Here is a 15,998-nt window from a genome sequence, read left to right as displayed (position 1 = left end):
GAGTCTCCTTCTTTGGAGGTCTTTAAGCAGAGGCTTGACAGCCATCTGTCAGGAATGCTTTGATGGTGTTTCCTGCTTTGCAGGGGGTTGGACTGGATGGCCCTTGTAGTCTCTTCCAACTCTATGATTCTATACTCGTAAGGCTAGAATTTGTATTATATGTTTTATATAAGGTCCAGCGCTGAGGGCCTTCTGGTGGTTCCCTCACTGCGAGAAGACAAGTTACAGGGAACCAGGCAGAGGGCCTTCTCAGTAGTGGCACCCACCCTGTGGAACGCCCTCCCACCAGATGTCAAAGAGAAAAACAACTACCAGACTTTTAGAAGACATCTGAAGGCAGCCCTGTTTAGGGGAAGTTTTTAGTGTATTTTAATATTCTGTTGGAAGCCACCCAGAGTGGCTGGGGAAACCCAGACAGATAGGCGGCGGGGTATAAATAATAATAATAATAATAATAATTATTATTATTATTCCAGATACATACAAACCTGTCCAAATTATTTAAATTTAATACAATTTCTTTTCCCGCTCCTGTTTGCAAACATATGTCCATTACTTCCTGATGTCGCCACTTCATTCTTCTTTAATCTCCTCTTCATCCTTCTCTGGATGTTAGTCCATTCTCACAGCTGATTTTTCCAGTCCCCTTGCATTCAGCACCTCTTTTACTTTTCAAGAATATAAAATCCCTTTCACGTGTGTAGTCTTCATAAACATTTCCCCAGACCTAGTGTTGAGATAGATAATTGCCCTCCTCCTTTGCCCAGTTCTCTGCAATGTTTACAAAGTCCCTTTCCATTCCTTTGAGATCCTGTTCCCCAGCTTGTGTGCAGACTGCGGATAGAAATAACTCCCCAACAAGATGACCACTCTCGGCTATTAAAATCCCACTCTGGGTTTCTTTGTCAGCACACAGTTAAAACCCCCCAGTCTTTTCACAAATGCAAGCTATTGCCAGATTTAATTAGCAGCCACGCTCACACTCCTGGGGGGGGCATAATAAAACATGGTTAAATCCTTTGTTGGGCATAAATCAAATCCCCCCCCCCTTTCTCGGTGTCAGACAGAATAGCATAGGTACACATGGCTCATTCATTTTGCAGGGGAGGGCAGGAAAGAAAAAGAGCATTTGGAAACCAGATGAAAACACACAGTGTCTTGTCCTCCCCGCTTCCTTCCCGGCTGTTGTAAGGATTTTCACGCTTCTTAAAAGTCAGATATCTTCAGAGATCCAAACGCAGTCCTTTCGGCAGCTGATTCGTTTCAGCCCCGTATCGTATGCCGTTTGAGGAGTGCCTCATCATTCATACCGATACAGTTGAACCTTGGAAGTCAAACAGCCGAGTTCCCAAACATTTTGGCTCCTGAACGTTGCAAACCCAGAAGTGACTGTTCCAGTCTGTGAACTATTTTTGGAAGCCGAATGTCCGACTGGGCTTCTGCGGCTTCCGATTGGCTGCAGTAGCTTCCTGCAGCCAATCGGAAGCCGTGCTTTGATTTTCAAACGTTTTGGAAGTCGAAGAGACTTCCAGAATGGATTCCGTTCGGCTTCCAAGGCACCACTGTATTTCAAATTAGTGAGGGAGGAGTAAATCACAAATCATGCTGGAGACGGAGGTTCGTCCATGGCAGGGAGACACTCTTTCAAATTGGCAGATCTGGGCTTAAGTGACCCTGAGGAGCATTTCCAGGAATCCTACCCCATAAATCCTGGCTTTCCCCTGCCTGAATAGCTCCCCTGAGCTCCACCATCATGGATTGTGACATCAACCGCCAACCCGTAAGGCTAGAATCTGTGGACATCCAAGGAAGCAGAATGTTGGGAGGTGAAATCAAGAACTCCTTCAACTTTGGAACTCCCTTCCGCAGGAGGCAGCCATGGCCCCCAACTGAGAGGGCTTTGAAAGAGGGCTAGGCGACTTCATGGCGGACGAGAGGGCTCTCCATGGCCGGCAGCCCCAATGGCCTCCACGGACGGATGGAGGGAGCGATGCTTCTGGAGGGGAGTGGCTAGTGTTCAAATCCTGCTTGGGGGTTTCCCATAAAAGGCCACTGGGAGAAAAGGAGGGTGAACCAGAGGGGCCGTGGGTCTGATCCCGCAGGCTCTCCCTATGCCAGGGGTGGCCAAACCTGGCCCTCCAGCTGTTTTTGGACTACAACTCCCATCATCCCTGGCTAACAGGACCACTGGTCAGGGATGATGGGAATTGTAGTCCCCAAACAGCTGGAGGGGCAAGTTTGGCCACCACTGCACTATGCTCTTAAGAGGCAGCTCTTGGAGGGTGCTAGAGGTCGGCTATGGAACAGTGGTGCCTCTGAGAGCCTCCAGTGCCAGGAGCAGTAGACCCCCAATGAACTGCCACGCTTGGGGCCAGATTGGAAGCTGGACAAGGGGGTCCGTTGGCCAGAACATGGCATGTTTTCAGGAGCTACCAGACGGGGAGGGTGGGGGCCGCCATTCCTGGTGGGGAAAGACCCAGACCCCCCACACACACACACCTGCAGACTGGAGCCAGCCGAGAGATTTGGCAGAACCAGAAATCAATCATTTATTGCACAGGTGGGTGGGGCGAATATAAATAGGGGGAAGCCCCCAACCCAGTCGGAAGACGCAGAGCTGGTCACAAGTGTGGGTTTCCTGCATAGCAGGAAGGGCCAAAGCTCAGCAGCCGAGAATCTGCTTTGCGTTCCGGGTTCAAGTCCAGGTGTGGCTGGGTGAGGCTTCCTGCCCGAAATCCACGCTAGGGGTGCTGCTGCTGCCAGTCCATGTAGAGGGAGCAAGGGTCTGACTCTGCTTAAGGCGGTTCTAGGGGTCCTGTGTGAGATGCTCCCCCAGTCTGGGCCATGAAGGGGGCCAGGAGGAAAGGAGCATGGGGGGGGGGCTTCCACTCAGCCCCTCAAAGCAGCATCCAAGGCAACAGTGGGGGGGGGGATCAAAGAGTCTGGCCTTCAGAATGTCTTTGGAGGGGCAGATCCTGAGTGTGCCCCCGGCAGGCAACACGTGGGGGGCTGAAGGGGGCTGGCCCACCACCCCAAAACAGGCAGTGCAGCCCACCCTCCAGGTCTTTGGGCTGCAGACAAGCTCTGTGCTTAGAGAATTGCTGGAGGGCGCTGGGCGCTATAGCTGTGGTGGCGGCAGACTACAGTTCCCAGGGTTCTTTGAGGGGGGGGGCTCATGTGCTTAAAGTCTGGGAGTGGCAGCCACCGCTCTCCCCCCCAACCGTAGAGCCTTTAATTTTGGCCTCAGCCCCCTCCAAGCACCGATAAAGAGAGACGCCCGTCAGGAAGACGGGGTAGAGCCAGATGACCCTTGGAGGTCCCTTCCAACTCTACGATTCTGTGATCCTCCTTCCGATGAGGACTCTGGGGGCCCCAAGCCAACCCAGCTGCAGCAGCAGGATTGGGGGGGGGGCTAACAAGGCAAAGCAAGTGTGTCGGGGGGGAGAGAAGACCCCCCCATTTCCTTCATGTAAATCACCGGCGGCTCCGGTGTTTGAAAGGGGGGTCCTCAGTCCCGGCCACCACCCCGCTGGAGTGTCCAGGGCAAAGTCCAGAAACCTTAGAAGCCAAGGGCACCAGTTGCAGAGCTGAAAGGGGACCCCAGCGGTCATTTAGCCCACCCCCTGCCAGGCTGGAATCACGGTGCAAGAATCCCCATCGGGTGGCCACCCAATCTCCGCTCCCTCCACGGAAAAGCACGGGCGCTCTCTGCCATGGCCCCGATCCTGTTTGGCCATGCGACGAAGTCCCTCGGAAGGAAGCAGTCTTTCCTTAGGGGGCTCCTGGGCAGAGGTGGGGCGGCCGTCTGGGGCCCCCCACTTCCTGGGTGTCTCCTAGCAGAGCTGGCGCTGCCTCCACCAGGCCTGGATCTCGGCAAAGGGCATCTTTTGGGCGTGCTCCTGGCAGAGCCTGGGGTCGTCGGCCTTGCCCGTCCGCAGGGCGCAGAGCAGGGCGGTTCTGCAGAGGTCCTGGCAGGGCTGGTGGGGCAGGCGGCCCTTGTGCATCAGGAACCAGAAGCGCTGGAAGAGCCCCTCGTCCGTCTGCAGCCGCCCCACCAGGGCGTCCCAGTCGGCCGGGAAGGCGCTGGCCAAGCCGTAGGCCTCGCGGGCCCCGTAGAGGCGCTGCCACTGGGCTTTGGCACCCGGCACGTTGGCCAGCGTCAGGTTCAGGATGAAGGTCTCGTGGTCCAGGACCTGGAAGGAGCTGCCAGGGCGGGGGCCGTCCACCTGGTAGACGCGGTAGCCTGGGCGGGGGGAGAGAAAAGGAAAGGGTCCCAACAACATTGAGTTGGGTTTAGATTAATTTCACAGAAAAGGAAATCACTGTTTGGACCATGGGTAGGCAAACTAAGGCCCGGGGGCCGGATCCGACCCAATCTTTTGAAAATGTAATGAAGTTTTTAAAAAAAGAAATGAAAAGGGGGGCCCCCAGGCCTCCAACTGCAACTCCCAGCATGCATCTCTGGGACAGTGGGCAAGGAGTTCTGGAAATAATCCCAATGTGTTTCACATCTAACAACCAATTTCAGATAGTCTAGGAGAGACTAGTCTAAAAAGCCCAGGACACCCAGATCCATGCCAGATGTCTTGTATTTAGGAGGCTTAGTCTGGTCAGAATCGAGTCCATGATTCCAGAGTTAATGCTAATTCCTTTACTCCTGGTCAATGAGCTACTAGAACTGTTAGAGGGCCTTGGAAATGGAGTCAAGCTACAAGAAAGAAGATTCCACCTAAACATTAGGAAGAACTTCCTGACAGTAAGAGCTGTTCGGCAGTGGAATTTGCTACCAAGGAGTGTGGTGGAGTCTCCTTCTTTGGAGGTCTTTAAGCAGAGGCTTGACAGGCATATGTCAAGAATGCTTTGATGGTGTTTCCTGCTTGGCAGGGGGGTGGACTGGATGGCCCTTGTGGTCTCTTCCAACTCTATGATTCTATGAAATGTGTTTCCTGGGTGTTTTCAGACTCATCTACTATCTGAAATCCAAAAGGGGGGGGTCAGATGTGACCCACCCCATCCCAGCTCTCCTACCCTGCTAGGAAGGTCAGGAGTTTTATGAGTCCTTCTCAGGTGAGCTGTGGAACTCCCTGCCACAAGAGTGATTGCCACAACTCAGACTGCTTTTGGAGAGGATTGGGCACTGATGCTGATGGGGACCCCATTTCATCCTGGGCCAGCCCTGGGGGCAGGATCCCCTCCCCACAACTCACCTGGGTTGAGGTTGATGTAGGTGGTGACGCTGGGGGCCACGAAGGCGATGCCCACCGGGCGCGAGAGGGTCTCATCATCGTAGAACAGCTCAAATTCATCCAAGTGTGTGTGGCCAAAGAACTGCCCGGCCACTGTGCCCTCAAACCTGGGGGGGGGGACAGGGGTAAATGTGGGGCCAGCTGGCATCTCCTCTTCCCAGAACCCATGGCCACAGCCTGGGAAACTGAGGCAGGGCAAGGGGAGAATGGGCAGGATTCTGGTCCAGCCATGGGGGACAAGAGGCAGGAAAGAGCAGGGTTAAGGGGGCCAGGGCAGGAGGAAGCCCCCAACTGGAAGTTATTTTCCTGCATTGCAGGAGGCTGGACTAGATGGGCCTTCGGGGTCCCTTCCAACGCTGGCACCAAACCCCATACGCCCCCCTCCCAGCCGGCCTGACTGGCAGAGCAGCATGGAGGGAGGGCAAGGTCCCAGGTGGCGGGGGGGGGCATGCAAGCGTCTCACCTGCTGATGATGCGGTAATAGTTCCACCCCCACGAGCGCATGCAGTGTGCCGGGGGGATGTGGCCGATGATGTGGACCTGGGTGGGGGGAAAGAAGAAGAAGAAGTGGGGCTGAGAACCATTCTGGGGGGCTGGACTAGGGCAGGCAGGCAGGAGTTTGCACCCCGTCGGCTGGCAGTCCCCGCCCCCCACCCCTTGAGAAGCCCCCTCACCTTCTCGCCTTGCTCCTCCGCCCCCTGCAAGACCCCCACCAGCCACTGCAGCTGCCCGGCTGGGTCCGTGGAATTGATGAGGAGCCAGAAGTTGGCGTCGGAGCAAAAGTTCATGTTGAGGGACACGAGGCGCAGGCCGGGCTGCACCAGGAGGGTGTAGAAGCCCCCCAACCTGTGGCAGGGAGGAAAGGGGGGGGGAGAGGCGTCAGGGCGCAGGGAGGAAAAGAAGCCCCCCCCAGTCCCCGCCCCTTTGCTCTCCCTCAATCCAGGTAAGACGGAGGCCCTGTTACTGGGGGATTTCCGAGACCAGATGAGTGGGAGATTGCCTGTTCTGGGTGGGGAAGAACTTCCTGACAGTAAGAGCTGTTCGGCAGTGGAATTTGCTGCCAAGGAGTGTGGTGGAGTCTCCTTCTTTGGAGGTCTTTAAGCAGAGGCTTGACAGGCATATGTCAAGAATGCTTTGATGGTGTTTCCTACTTGACAGGGGGTTGGACTGGATGGCCCTGGTGGTCTCTTCCGATTCTATGATTCTATGAAATAACCCAGAGATGCATTTTAAATAAAAAGACACATTCTACTCATGTAAAAACATGCTGATTCCCGGACCGCCGCGGGCCAGATTGAAAAGGCAATTGGGCTGCATCCGGCCCCCGGGCCTTAGCTTGGGAACCCCTGGCCTAACTACTGCTGTCTATGCTCTGGCAACCTCAAGGTTAGATTCCCACAATGCTTTATTCGTAGGGCTGCTGCCTCGGAAGGCGAATCAGAAATTTCAGCCGGTGCAGAATTCAGCGGCCAGGTTGCTCCCCAAGGCAAGACGGCCTGAGCATCTCACACGGATCCTGATCCGACTGCTCTGGCTGCCAATTACTTTCTGGGCCCAATTCAAAGTGCTGGTTTTGACCTATAGAGCAGGGGTCCCCGGACTAAGGCCCGGGGGCCGGATGCGGCCCAATCGCCTTCTAAATCCGGCCCGCGAACAGTCCGGGAATGAGCACATGAGAACGTGTCCTTTTATTTAAAATGCATCTCTGGGTTATTTGTGGGACATAGGAATATAGTCCAAAATCTAGTCCGGCCCCCCAAAAGGTCTGAGGGACGGTGGACCGGCCCCCTGCTGAAAAAGTTTGCTGACCCCTGCTATAGAGCCTTAAACGGCTCAGGACTGCAATACCTCAAGGACCGCCTCTTCTCTTCCGGGTTCATCTTCTGAGGCCCTCCCTCCTTCGTGTGCCTCCTCCTCGACAGGTCCGGAGGGTGGCAACACAAGAACAGGGCCTTTTCTGCAGTGGCTCCCCGTCTGCGGGATGCTCTCCCCAGGGAAGTTCACCTGGCGCTTTCATTATATACCTTTAGACGCCAGGCAAAAGCGTTCCTTTTTAACCAGGCCTTTGGTTGATCTTATTGACATCCAACGTCCTTTTGGAATGTGGCTTTTTGGGGGGAGGGGGGTTATTGGGTTCCTGCTTTTGGTTCGATTTTTTATGTTGTGGTCTTGTTGGGAACCGCCCCGAGACCTCCAGGTATAGGGCAGTCTATAAATTGATTATTATTATTATTATTATTATTATTATTATTATTATTATTATTATTATTCCACTCTCACTGAGCCTGAACTGTAGAAGTGTGGGGCCCCCAAGGACTCTTCGGCTGGGATTCCTGCAACGGCAGGGGGCTGGAATGGATGCCCCTTGGGTGTCCCTTCCCTCCCTACCATCCTATGAAATGTGTGCTGCCCCTCCCCTCCGGCATGCCCCCAACCTACCTGAGGGTCCCCAGGGCATGGGGGGGCAGCCAGGGGCGCCAAGCTTCAGCCATGGCCTCGTAGAGCCAGGCAGAGGACTGGTTGCCCACCACGAAGGGCGGGGGGAAGGCGTTGACGGGCACGGTCTCATGGTTGCCCACGGCCGGGTAGACAGGCAGCGGCCCCAGGTGCTTCTGAATGAGGGCCGTGACGGTGCCCAGCGCCCCCAGCTGGTCGGCCCGGCTCTGCTCCCAGACGTTATGGGCGGGGATGTCCCCCGTCCAGTAGGCCAGGTCAAAGGGGCCGGATCCTGCCAGGTGCTGCAGGAGGCTCTCCAGGGTGTGCAGGGGCAGGTCGCAGCGCCCGTAGGTGCCCCAGAAGCCGGCCCCCGGCCCGCGAGACGGGGAGCCCCCCCGGCAGCACAGGGCATCCTTGCAGTCAGGGTCGCTGCCGGGCACGTAGGCCTTGTCCCAGTGCAGGTCGGTGAGGAAGAGGATGCGGGCGGAGGGGGCGCCTGGCGGAGGGGGGGCGGGGGGCACGACGGGCGGCTTGGGTGCCCGCGGCAGGGTGACGTTCCAGTCGGAGTAGATGTCCCAGTGGCCGCAGCGGGAGCCCACCAGCAGCCCGCAGATCTCGCCCGGGCGCAGCACCGAGCGGCGCCAGGCCGTCAGGAGGTCGGGCTCAAAGAGGCGGATGATGTCCTGGCACACCCGGGGAGTGCCCAGGCGGAGGCGGAGGCAGACAGCCACCCCTGTCCGCTGGATCCAGGCCCGGCTGGACTGCAGCTGCAAGGGGAGGGGAGGGAGAAAGAGAAAGAGAGAGAGAGGGTCACACCAAGGGAAGGTCAGGGTGGGCTGGATGATGCCCAGGGGACCTTTGCCAGTCCATGGTCCTATGGGAGCAGAGCCTGGCGCTCCCCTGGTGGCAAGGGCTCTCGCAGCAGCCAGGAACCCAGCACGGCACAGGGTCCGACCCCAAGGAGCTGGGAGAGAGCAGGGTTCGAACCCAGAGTTTTTCACATAATTTTTAAGTAAAAAAACCCTAGTCTTATACATGGAAAAGGACGGTAAATCATTTTTCAAAAACAGACAAACTCATTCTTGCTGGTATAATCTTCATATTGACAACCAGATAAAGGCTTCATTTTCGGATTGTTTACATAGGCAAGCGGGACTGGAAAGAAAGAGTATTTCATGATTGTTATGATTATGGTTTAACTGCAGAATTAACTGTGTGGAACTGATTTATGAATTTTGTAATCATTTTCAGTGGATCGATAAGAATAGATGATGGAAATGATGGTTTCTAGCTAAAGTACAGGCTTATTTGTCTTCGAAGGAGATAAAACCAAGAAGTTTGGATATATGCCTGGTACAAATCCTCCAGCTTGGGATGTGTCCCAGTGGAAAATTACAGGCGTGAGAAAGCGAAAGTGACTTGCCACAGACAGATCCGCTTGCTGGACAAACTCTGAGGCCGTTAAGAATAAACGAAGGCTCAACATTGGAATGTCTTATTGGAACTAGGTAAAGGTAAAGGTATCCCTGGCCATTAGGTCCAGTCGTGACCGACTCTGGGGCTGCGCGCTCATCTCGCATTATTGGCCGAGGGAGCCGGCGTATAGCTTCCAGGTCATGTGGCCAGCATGACAAAGCCGCTTCTGGCAAACCAGAGCAGCACATGGAAACACCGTTTACCTTCCCGCTGTAGCGGTTCCTATTTATCTACTTGCATTTTTGACGTGCTTTCGAACTGCTAGGTTGGCAGGAGCTGGGACCAAGCAACGGGAGCTCACCCCGTCACAGGGATTCGAACCGCCAACCTTCTGATCAGCAAGCCCTAGGCTCTATGGTTTAGACCAGTGGCCCTCAACCCCCGGGCCACGGACCGGGAACAGTCCATGGATCAATTGGTACCGGGCCACCCAAGGAACATTAAATACAATTAAATTAAAATTATTAAATCAAAACAATCTAAATAAAATATAAACAATCAACGTCCCCCCCCCTCAGCGGGCCGCAGTAAAATTATCAAACGTTGACTGGTCCGCAGCGATAAAAAGGTTGGGGAACACTGGTTTAGACCACAGCGCCACCAGCATCCAGGTTATTGGAACTACCTGGACTCATTAAGGGAAGCGGCACAAATGTGAGATCACTGTGAGATCATCACTCCCCCAAAATGGAAAACTTTATTTATTATTATTATTATTATTATTATTATTATTAAAAAACAAAAGGGAGGCTCTCCTCCAAGTTCACCTTCTTGAGTTGTTTTCTGCTTCTCCAGAGATCAAGAGATCCCAAAGTGAGGGATTAAAAGGGCAAGAAAGGAAATCAGGACTCAATATTTGGAAGAGCTTTGTGGCTTTAAGGGGGGCGCGCTCCTTTCCTAGAAGGTTTCTAAGCAGAGCTTGGATGGCCATCTGCCCAGGATCCTTTAGTGGCGATTCCTGCCTTGTGGGGGGTTGGACTGGATGACCCCCGGGGTCCCTGTTCCCACTCTAGGACTCTCTGTTCTTACACTCTGTTGGGCCCTGCCAGGGAGCAGAGAGCTGACTCCCCCCCCCCCCCAAGGATCTCTGCCACCCACGGCTGCCAGGCTCCCTTGCAGGCCCATCAGGATCAGAGCCGAGGCCCTGATCCAGCCTCATTGCGGAGGCACTGCAGCCGCCCAGCAAGTGAGCAAGGAGCTGGAGGCCAGTGGGTCTCCCTGTCCAGCCCCCGCCTCCTCATTTTATGATGCTTTTCATTCTCTTGGGAGCCGCCCAGAGTGGCTGGGGAAACCCAGTCGGAGGGGCAGGGTAGAAATCCCCCTCCTCCTCATCTCAGGGCCAGGAGGCAAGGACACGGTCAGGGGCCACGGCTTGGCAGGGAGGGGCGGGCAGGGCTGGGCAGAACTCCAAATTGCCCCACACATGCAAATGCCACCTCTGCTGATAATCGCAGGGTGCAGGAAATTAAATGGATCATCTGATAATTGAGGGGTGGCGGGAATGCACCCCAACCTGTGTTTCCTGTTTAAGGCAGGCAGGGTCTCCTGGGCCCCAGGGCACCCCCAATCACCCCTTCGAGGGCACTGGTCAACACCCCCCCCTGTGCCAGGCAGGGCCCCCTCCGCTCCTTTCCAGATCAGGCTCAGGATCCCATGACCAGAGGAAGGCGGCTGGGATTAGGAGGCAAAGGGAGGCTCAACAGGGGGCCCTGGCACCCTCCCTCTCTTGGGGGGGGGGCGGACGGAGGCAGAGAAATGCCCAGCAGCAATGACCTCCTTCATGGCAGTGGAATGGGGGAAACTTGAGAGCCTTCTTCCAACTCCAGCATTGGGGGGGAGTGGGGGGGTCCAAGACGCTTCTCCTGTGCCAGAAAAGGAGGAGCTGGACAGGAAGGGGAGAGTCAAGAGGCTCTTACCTCTTGGCGAAAGAAAGAAAGAAAGAAAGAAAGAAAGAAAGAAAGAAAGAAAGAAAGAAAGAAAGAAAGAAAGTCCCTTCTCAGAAGGAGGGAGTCACAGAATTGTGGATTCAGGAGGGACCCCCAAAGGTCCTCTAGTCCAACCCCCACAATGCGGGGGTCTCAGCTAAAGCATCATGGATAGACGCCCCCCCCCAAGCTCTGCTTAAAAACCTCCAAGGAAGGAGAGCCCCCCCTTTACTCTGACCCTCTGGAAGCTTGCTTATTCAGAATCTCCTTTCTTGTCATGTGAGTTTCCTGGACGGAGTCCTGCCCTCGGGAGCAGCAGCGGAAAACCGGCTGGCCCCCCCTTCCCCGTGACAGCCCTAGAGATATTTGGAGACCCACCAGAGGTCTGAAGAGAAGGCCCATGTTTGCTCTGGGGAGGGAACGTGGCGTCCCGTGCTCCCCCCAGGCTGTTTTGCAGCCCAGGCCCAGAAAGGACTATCCTCCCCCCCCCAGGGACTCTGCCAACCTGCTTCCCCTCTGGCTTGGCGGGAATGAAGGGTTGAGTTGGGGGGAGCAGATGGCCAACCGCGTTTCCCCACAGGGGCCAGGCCCTCGGGGGCAGGTGGGGCAGAGGGAGACAACCGGGCACCCAGAGCGGGGGAACAGCAGTGAAACCGGCCAGTCAGGGCCACGCAGGTGAGGGGGAGGAACTGCTTCATAAAAGAGTCTAATGACACCGGGAGCCAGAAGTTGCCACCGCAGAGCAGCTGCCGCCCAGAGCCAAGGCAGCTGGACCTCCGCCCAAGTTGCCAGAAGAGCTGCACATCTGGAAGGAAGAGGTGGGGAGGGGCCTGGTGGGGCTGCCGCCTTCACACTCCACCTGCCAAGCAGGAAACACCATCAAAGCATTCTTGACAGATGGCTGTCAAGCCTCCGCTTAAAGACCTCCAAAGAAGGAGACTCCACCACACTCCTTGGCAGCAAATTCCACTGCCGAACAGCTCTTACTGTCAGAAAGTTCTTCCTAATGTTTAGGTGGAATCTTCTTTCTTGAAGTTTGAATCCATTGCTCCATGTCCGCTTCTCTGGAGCAGCAGAAAACAATCTTTCTCCCTCCTCCATATGACATCCTTTCATATATTTGAACATGGCTATCATATCACCCCTCAACCTTCTCTTCTCCAGGCTAAACATACCCAGCTCCCTAAGCCGTTCCTCATAAGGCATCGTTTCCAGGCCTTTGACCATTTTTGGTTGCCCTCTTCTGGACACGTTCCAGCTTGTCAGTATCCTTCTTGAACTGTGCCCAGAACTGGACACAGTACTCCAGGTGAGGTCTGACCAGAGCAGAATACAGTGGTACTATTACTTCCCTAGATCTAGATGCTATACTCCTATTGATGCAGCCCAGAATTGCATTGGCATTTTTAGCTGCTGCATCACACTGCTGACTCATGTCAAGTTTGTGGTCTACCAGGACTCCTAGATCCTTTTCACATGTACTGCTCTCAAGCCAGGTGTCTCCCATCCTGTATTTGTGCCTTTCATTTTTTTTGCCCAAGTGTAGTACCTTACATTTCTCCTTGTTAAAAATCATCTTGTTTGCTTTGGCCCAGTTGTCTAATCTGTTAAGGTCATTTTGAAGTGTGATCCTGTCCTCTGGGGTATTAGCCACCCCTCCCAGTTTGGGTGGGGTGCAAACTTGCTCAGGATGCCCTCAAGCCCATCATCCAAGTCATTGATAAAGATGTTGAATAAGACTGGGCCCAAGACAGAACCCTGTGGCACCCCACTAGTCACTACTCTCCAGGATGAGGAGGAGCCATTGATGAGCACCCTTTGGGTTCGGTCAGTCAGCCAGTTACAAATCCACTGAATGGTAGCATTGTCTAGCCCGCATTTTACCAGCTTCTTTACAAGAATATCATGGGGCACCTTGTCAAAGGCCTTGCTGAAATCAAGATAGGCTATATCCACAGCATTCCCTTCATGAGGGGGGGCACCAGGGGGGCAGAGGCTGGTCTAAGGGATTGGGCAATTCTTATACTTTATAAGGGGGGGGTCAATTCTTTGATTCTGTAAGTTGGTACCCATCATTCTTCCCCTCTCCATCCTATCCTCACAACATCCCTGCGAGGTCGGGCCAAGAGTTGGTGACTGGCCCAAAGTCACTCAGTGAAGGGGGATTTGAACCCTGGCTTCCAAGCCCAGCACTCCAACCACTACACCACACTTCCTCCCCAGAGCAGCCAACAAAAGAGTCAGCTGACTCACCTGGGGGGGGGCACTCCGGGGTGTTGTGGCTGACAGCGACTTCCCCATACAAATCTAGGATACTAAGAAAAGGTCAAATTCAGAGTAAAGAAAATGAAAGGTGAGTGTAGACCTGAGACCTCTTGCCTGGCCCCCTCCTGCCAGGTGATTTCAGGAATCATTGGGAAGATTCCCCACAGGACTCCCTTCTCTTTTTTTTTAGGGGGGGGGCGGTCCCAGAAGGGGCAGAGGGAAATTCTTGGGGAAGAAGAAGAGTAAGGAAGGGCAGGAGGGAAAGGGCAGATGGCGGCTTCTTGCAGGTACCTGTCAAGCCCTAGCGCAGCCTTGACCCACCCCGACCCCCTGGTCATGGGGCAGAGCACTGTTTTGCAAAGGGAAGGTCCAAAGGTTGGCTCTTAAGACTCGGGTGCAAAACATCTCCTGTCTGTGTGACCTTGCGGGGGGGGGGAGCAGCTGCCGACCAGGGAGGACAATCCTGGCTAGATGATAAGGACAAGAAGAACAACAAGCAAGGCTCCAGCGAGTGGCAGCTTCTGGAGCTGCCCCCTTCATCTGGGGTTTCCCTGCTGGGGAGCCACCATATGCCCCAGCTTCCCCTGCTTGTAGGGCAACAGCCTCAGACAGGGAAGTGGGGCAGCCCCCACGCAACTAGGGTTCAAGTAATGGGGAGCAGGGGGGCTGCGCTCTGGGCCTCTTCTGGTCAACAGGGCCTTTTCTGCTGCGGCGCCAGAAAGGATTTCAGGAAGGGAGGGGAATCGGCCACATCTGCTCACCCTGGTTTCTGCGGTCCCTTCGGTGCCGCGTAGAATCCCAGGCTTGTAGCGTTGGACGGGACCCCCCGAGGCCATCCAGCCCAACCCTGCGCAATGCCGGCTGTCTCCCTCAGCGCTGTGCCCTTAAAAGCGGCCATGTCAGCTGATTCGGGCTGGGAAGCAGAAGTCGCAGGTTGCGGTCGGAGGGCGTCCTTCTGGGGGAGCGGCCCGCTGCCCCCCACCCCCGGGGGACGACCCCTCCCCCCCGGCCCCCCACCCTGCTTGCGCCCCGGAGACCCACCTGCACGCCCACGTCGAGGGCCAGGAAGAGCGCCTTGCAGGCGGGGCAGCTGAGGTTCCTCCAGCCGAAGCGGACGCCGGCCTCGGGGAGAAGCTCCGCCAGCGCCGCCGCGTCCTCCAAGCCGCCGGCCCCGATCGCCCACGGCCCGGCCAGCGCCCCGCAAAGCAGCGCCCCCCAAAGCAGCGCCCGCGGCCCCACCGACCACCCCATGCCTCGCTCGCCCCACAGCAGCCCCGACGCCCGGGCGGAAAGCCTCCCTCTGTCCGCGGCTCCCTTGCTCGCTCGCCCGCTCGGCGCTGCGCTTCCTTCCTGCTCGGGCTGCGGGCGGAGGCGAGGGGCGGGCCGGGGAGGGGCGTCGGCGGGCCGGAGAAGAGCCCCCGCCCTCCTAGTCCCACCTACCCGCCGGCCGGCTGGCCTCCCCTAGTCCCTCCCTCCTTCCCGGCTCTTCTCCTGCGCGCCTGGCGGTGCCGGGGCTCCGAAGGGGCGTCCGGGCTTGGGGGGCTTCCCGGAGCGCAGCCGCTTCTTCCGGCCCGGCTCCAAGATGGCCGGCCTGGCGTCGGCGCCCTGCGCAGCCCGAGCGGGGGGGGGGGGGCGAGGAGCCGCGACTGTGCCCCCCGCCCCCCAAGACGCGCGCGGTTCAGGGATCGGGGCCGGCGGGCAAGGCCAGGCGCAGCGTCGGAGCGGACTGAGCCTCCTGGCCGCGCGCAGTCTATCTGTACAGTCACAGGGGTCCGAGGGGGCTTCGGACCCGCAATAAAATATTTGAGGGGCCGAGCTCCCCAAAGTTTGATGGGCATTGTGGGTCATGATCGATTATGCGGGGCGGGGCTGATTCCCCCCCCCCGGTAGGGGACTTTTTAACGAGACACCCGAGGTCTTTTCCGAGGGACGGGGAGGCATAGCTGCCAAGTTTTCGCTTTTCTCGCGAGGAAGCCTATTCAGCATAAGGGAAAATCCTTGTAAAAAAGGGATAACTTGGCAGCTATGCGGGAGGCGCAAAAAGACCCCCGAGAGTCTCGGCCTCTTAAGGAAGGCGTCTGCGGAGAATTTTTTTTTAAAATTGCTTTTATTTATTTTGCAAATAAACAACAATCAACAATAACAATCCAAAATCGAAACGAAAGAGAAAAATATAAAAAAGTCAACTAAAAATAATTATTATGTTTACATTTTTAGTCTGCGGAGGATTTCATCCCGGCCTCTGCTTCAGACACGACGAGGAGGGCTGCTCCTACACGCGTGTCAACGGGGGGGGGGGGTGGTAGCCGCGGGGCGGGCGGGGCTCCTGCCTGGCGAGCCGAAGGTCGCAGGTGGCGCAAAGCGCGCTGGCACCTGTCTAGGTCGGCCTGGGAGCCTGAGACCCGGCCGGGAGAGCCTCTGCCGGTCCGAGCGGGCGATATGGAGCTGGGCCCCGTGGCCTGACCCGGGCCCGTCCCGCTGCGCGCAGGGACCGTTGGCCGCGCGCCGCTCGCTGCCTTAAGCGCCCGCGCCCCTTTGTCAGAAATGCAGCATTAAAATGCATCGCGTGGATCGCCGGATCTTTGAATATGCAGGAAGCCGCTTGCAGCTGTCAGTTAAGCCTGAGTGACAGGCTGCTGCCGATCATCCA

The 15,998-nt window shown here is 56.2% G+C and overlaps 1 protein-coding gene across 2 annotated transcripts; it reads right to left on the bottom strand.

Annotated features, from left to right (window-relative positions):
* Nucleotides 1-946: 946 nt before the first annotated feature.
* On the bottom strand, nt 947-14,783 carry SMPD1 (sphingomyelin phosphodiesterase 1). Of its 2 annotated transcripts, XM_088668931.1 has the most exons (7): nt 14,390-14,519; nt 14,110-14,261; nt 7,686-8,449; nt 5,921-6,092; nt 5,710-5,786; nt 5,208-5,353; nt 947-4,243 (listed from the first exon to the last, which is right to left on the bottom strand). In XM_088668931.1, the coding sequence occupies exons 2-7, from the start codon at nt 14,182-14,184 to the stop codon at nt 3,834-3,836; spliced, it is 1,644 nt and encodes a 547-aa protein (XP_088525057.1). In that variant the 5' UTR covers nt 14,185-14,261; nt 14,390-14,519; the 3' UTR covers nt 947-3,833. The 2 variants fall into 2 exon arrangements, with proteins under 2 accessions (XP_088525057.1, XP_034971199.3); XM_035115308.3 differs by lacking the exon at nt 14,110-14,261 and having other exon boundaries at nt 14,390-14,783.
* Nucleotides 14,784-15,998: the final 1,215 nt, after the last annotated feature.

Source organism: Zootoca vivipara, chromosome 4 (genome assembly GCF_965207765.1).
Source record: "Zootoca vivipara chromosome 4, rZooViv2.hap1.1, whole genome shotgun sequence".
Lineage (NCBI taxonomy): Eukaryota > Metazoa > Chordata > Lepidosauria > Squamata > Lacertidae > Zootoca > Zootoca vivipara.
Note: the sequence above shows the minus strand (reverse complement) of the source record. Positions and strands in the feature narration are given on the sequence as shown.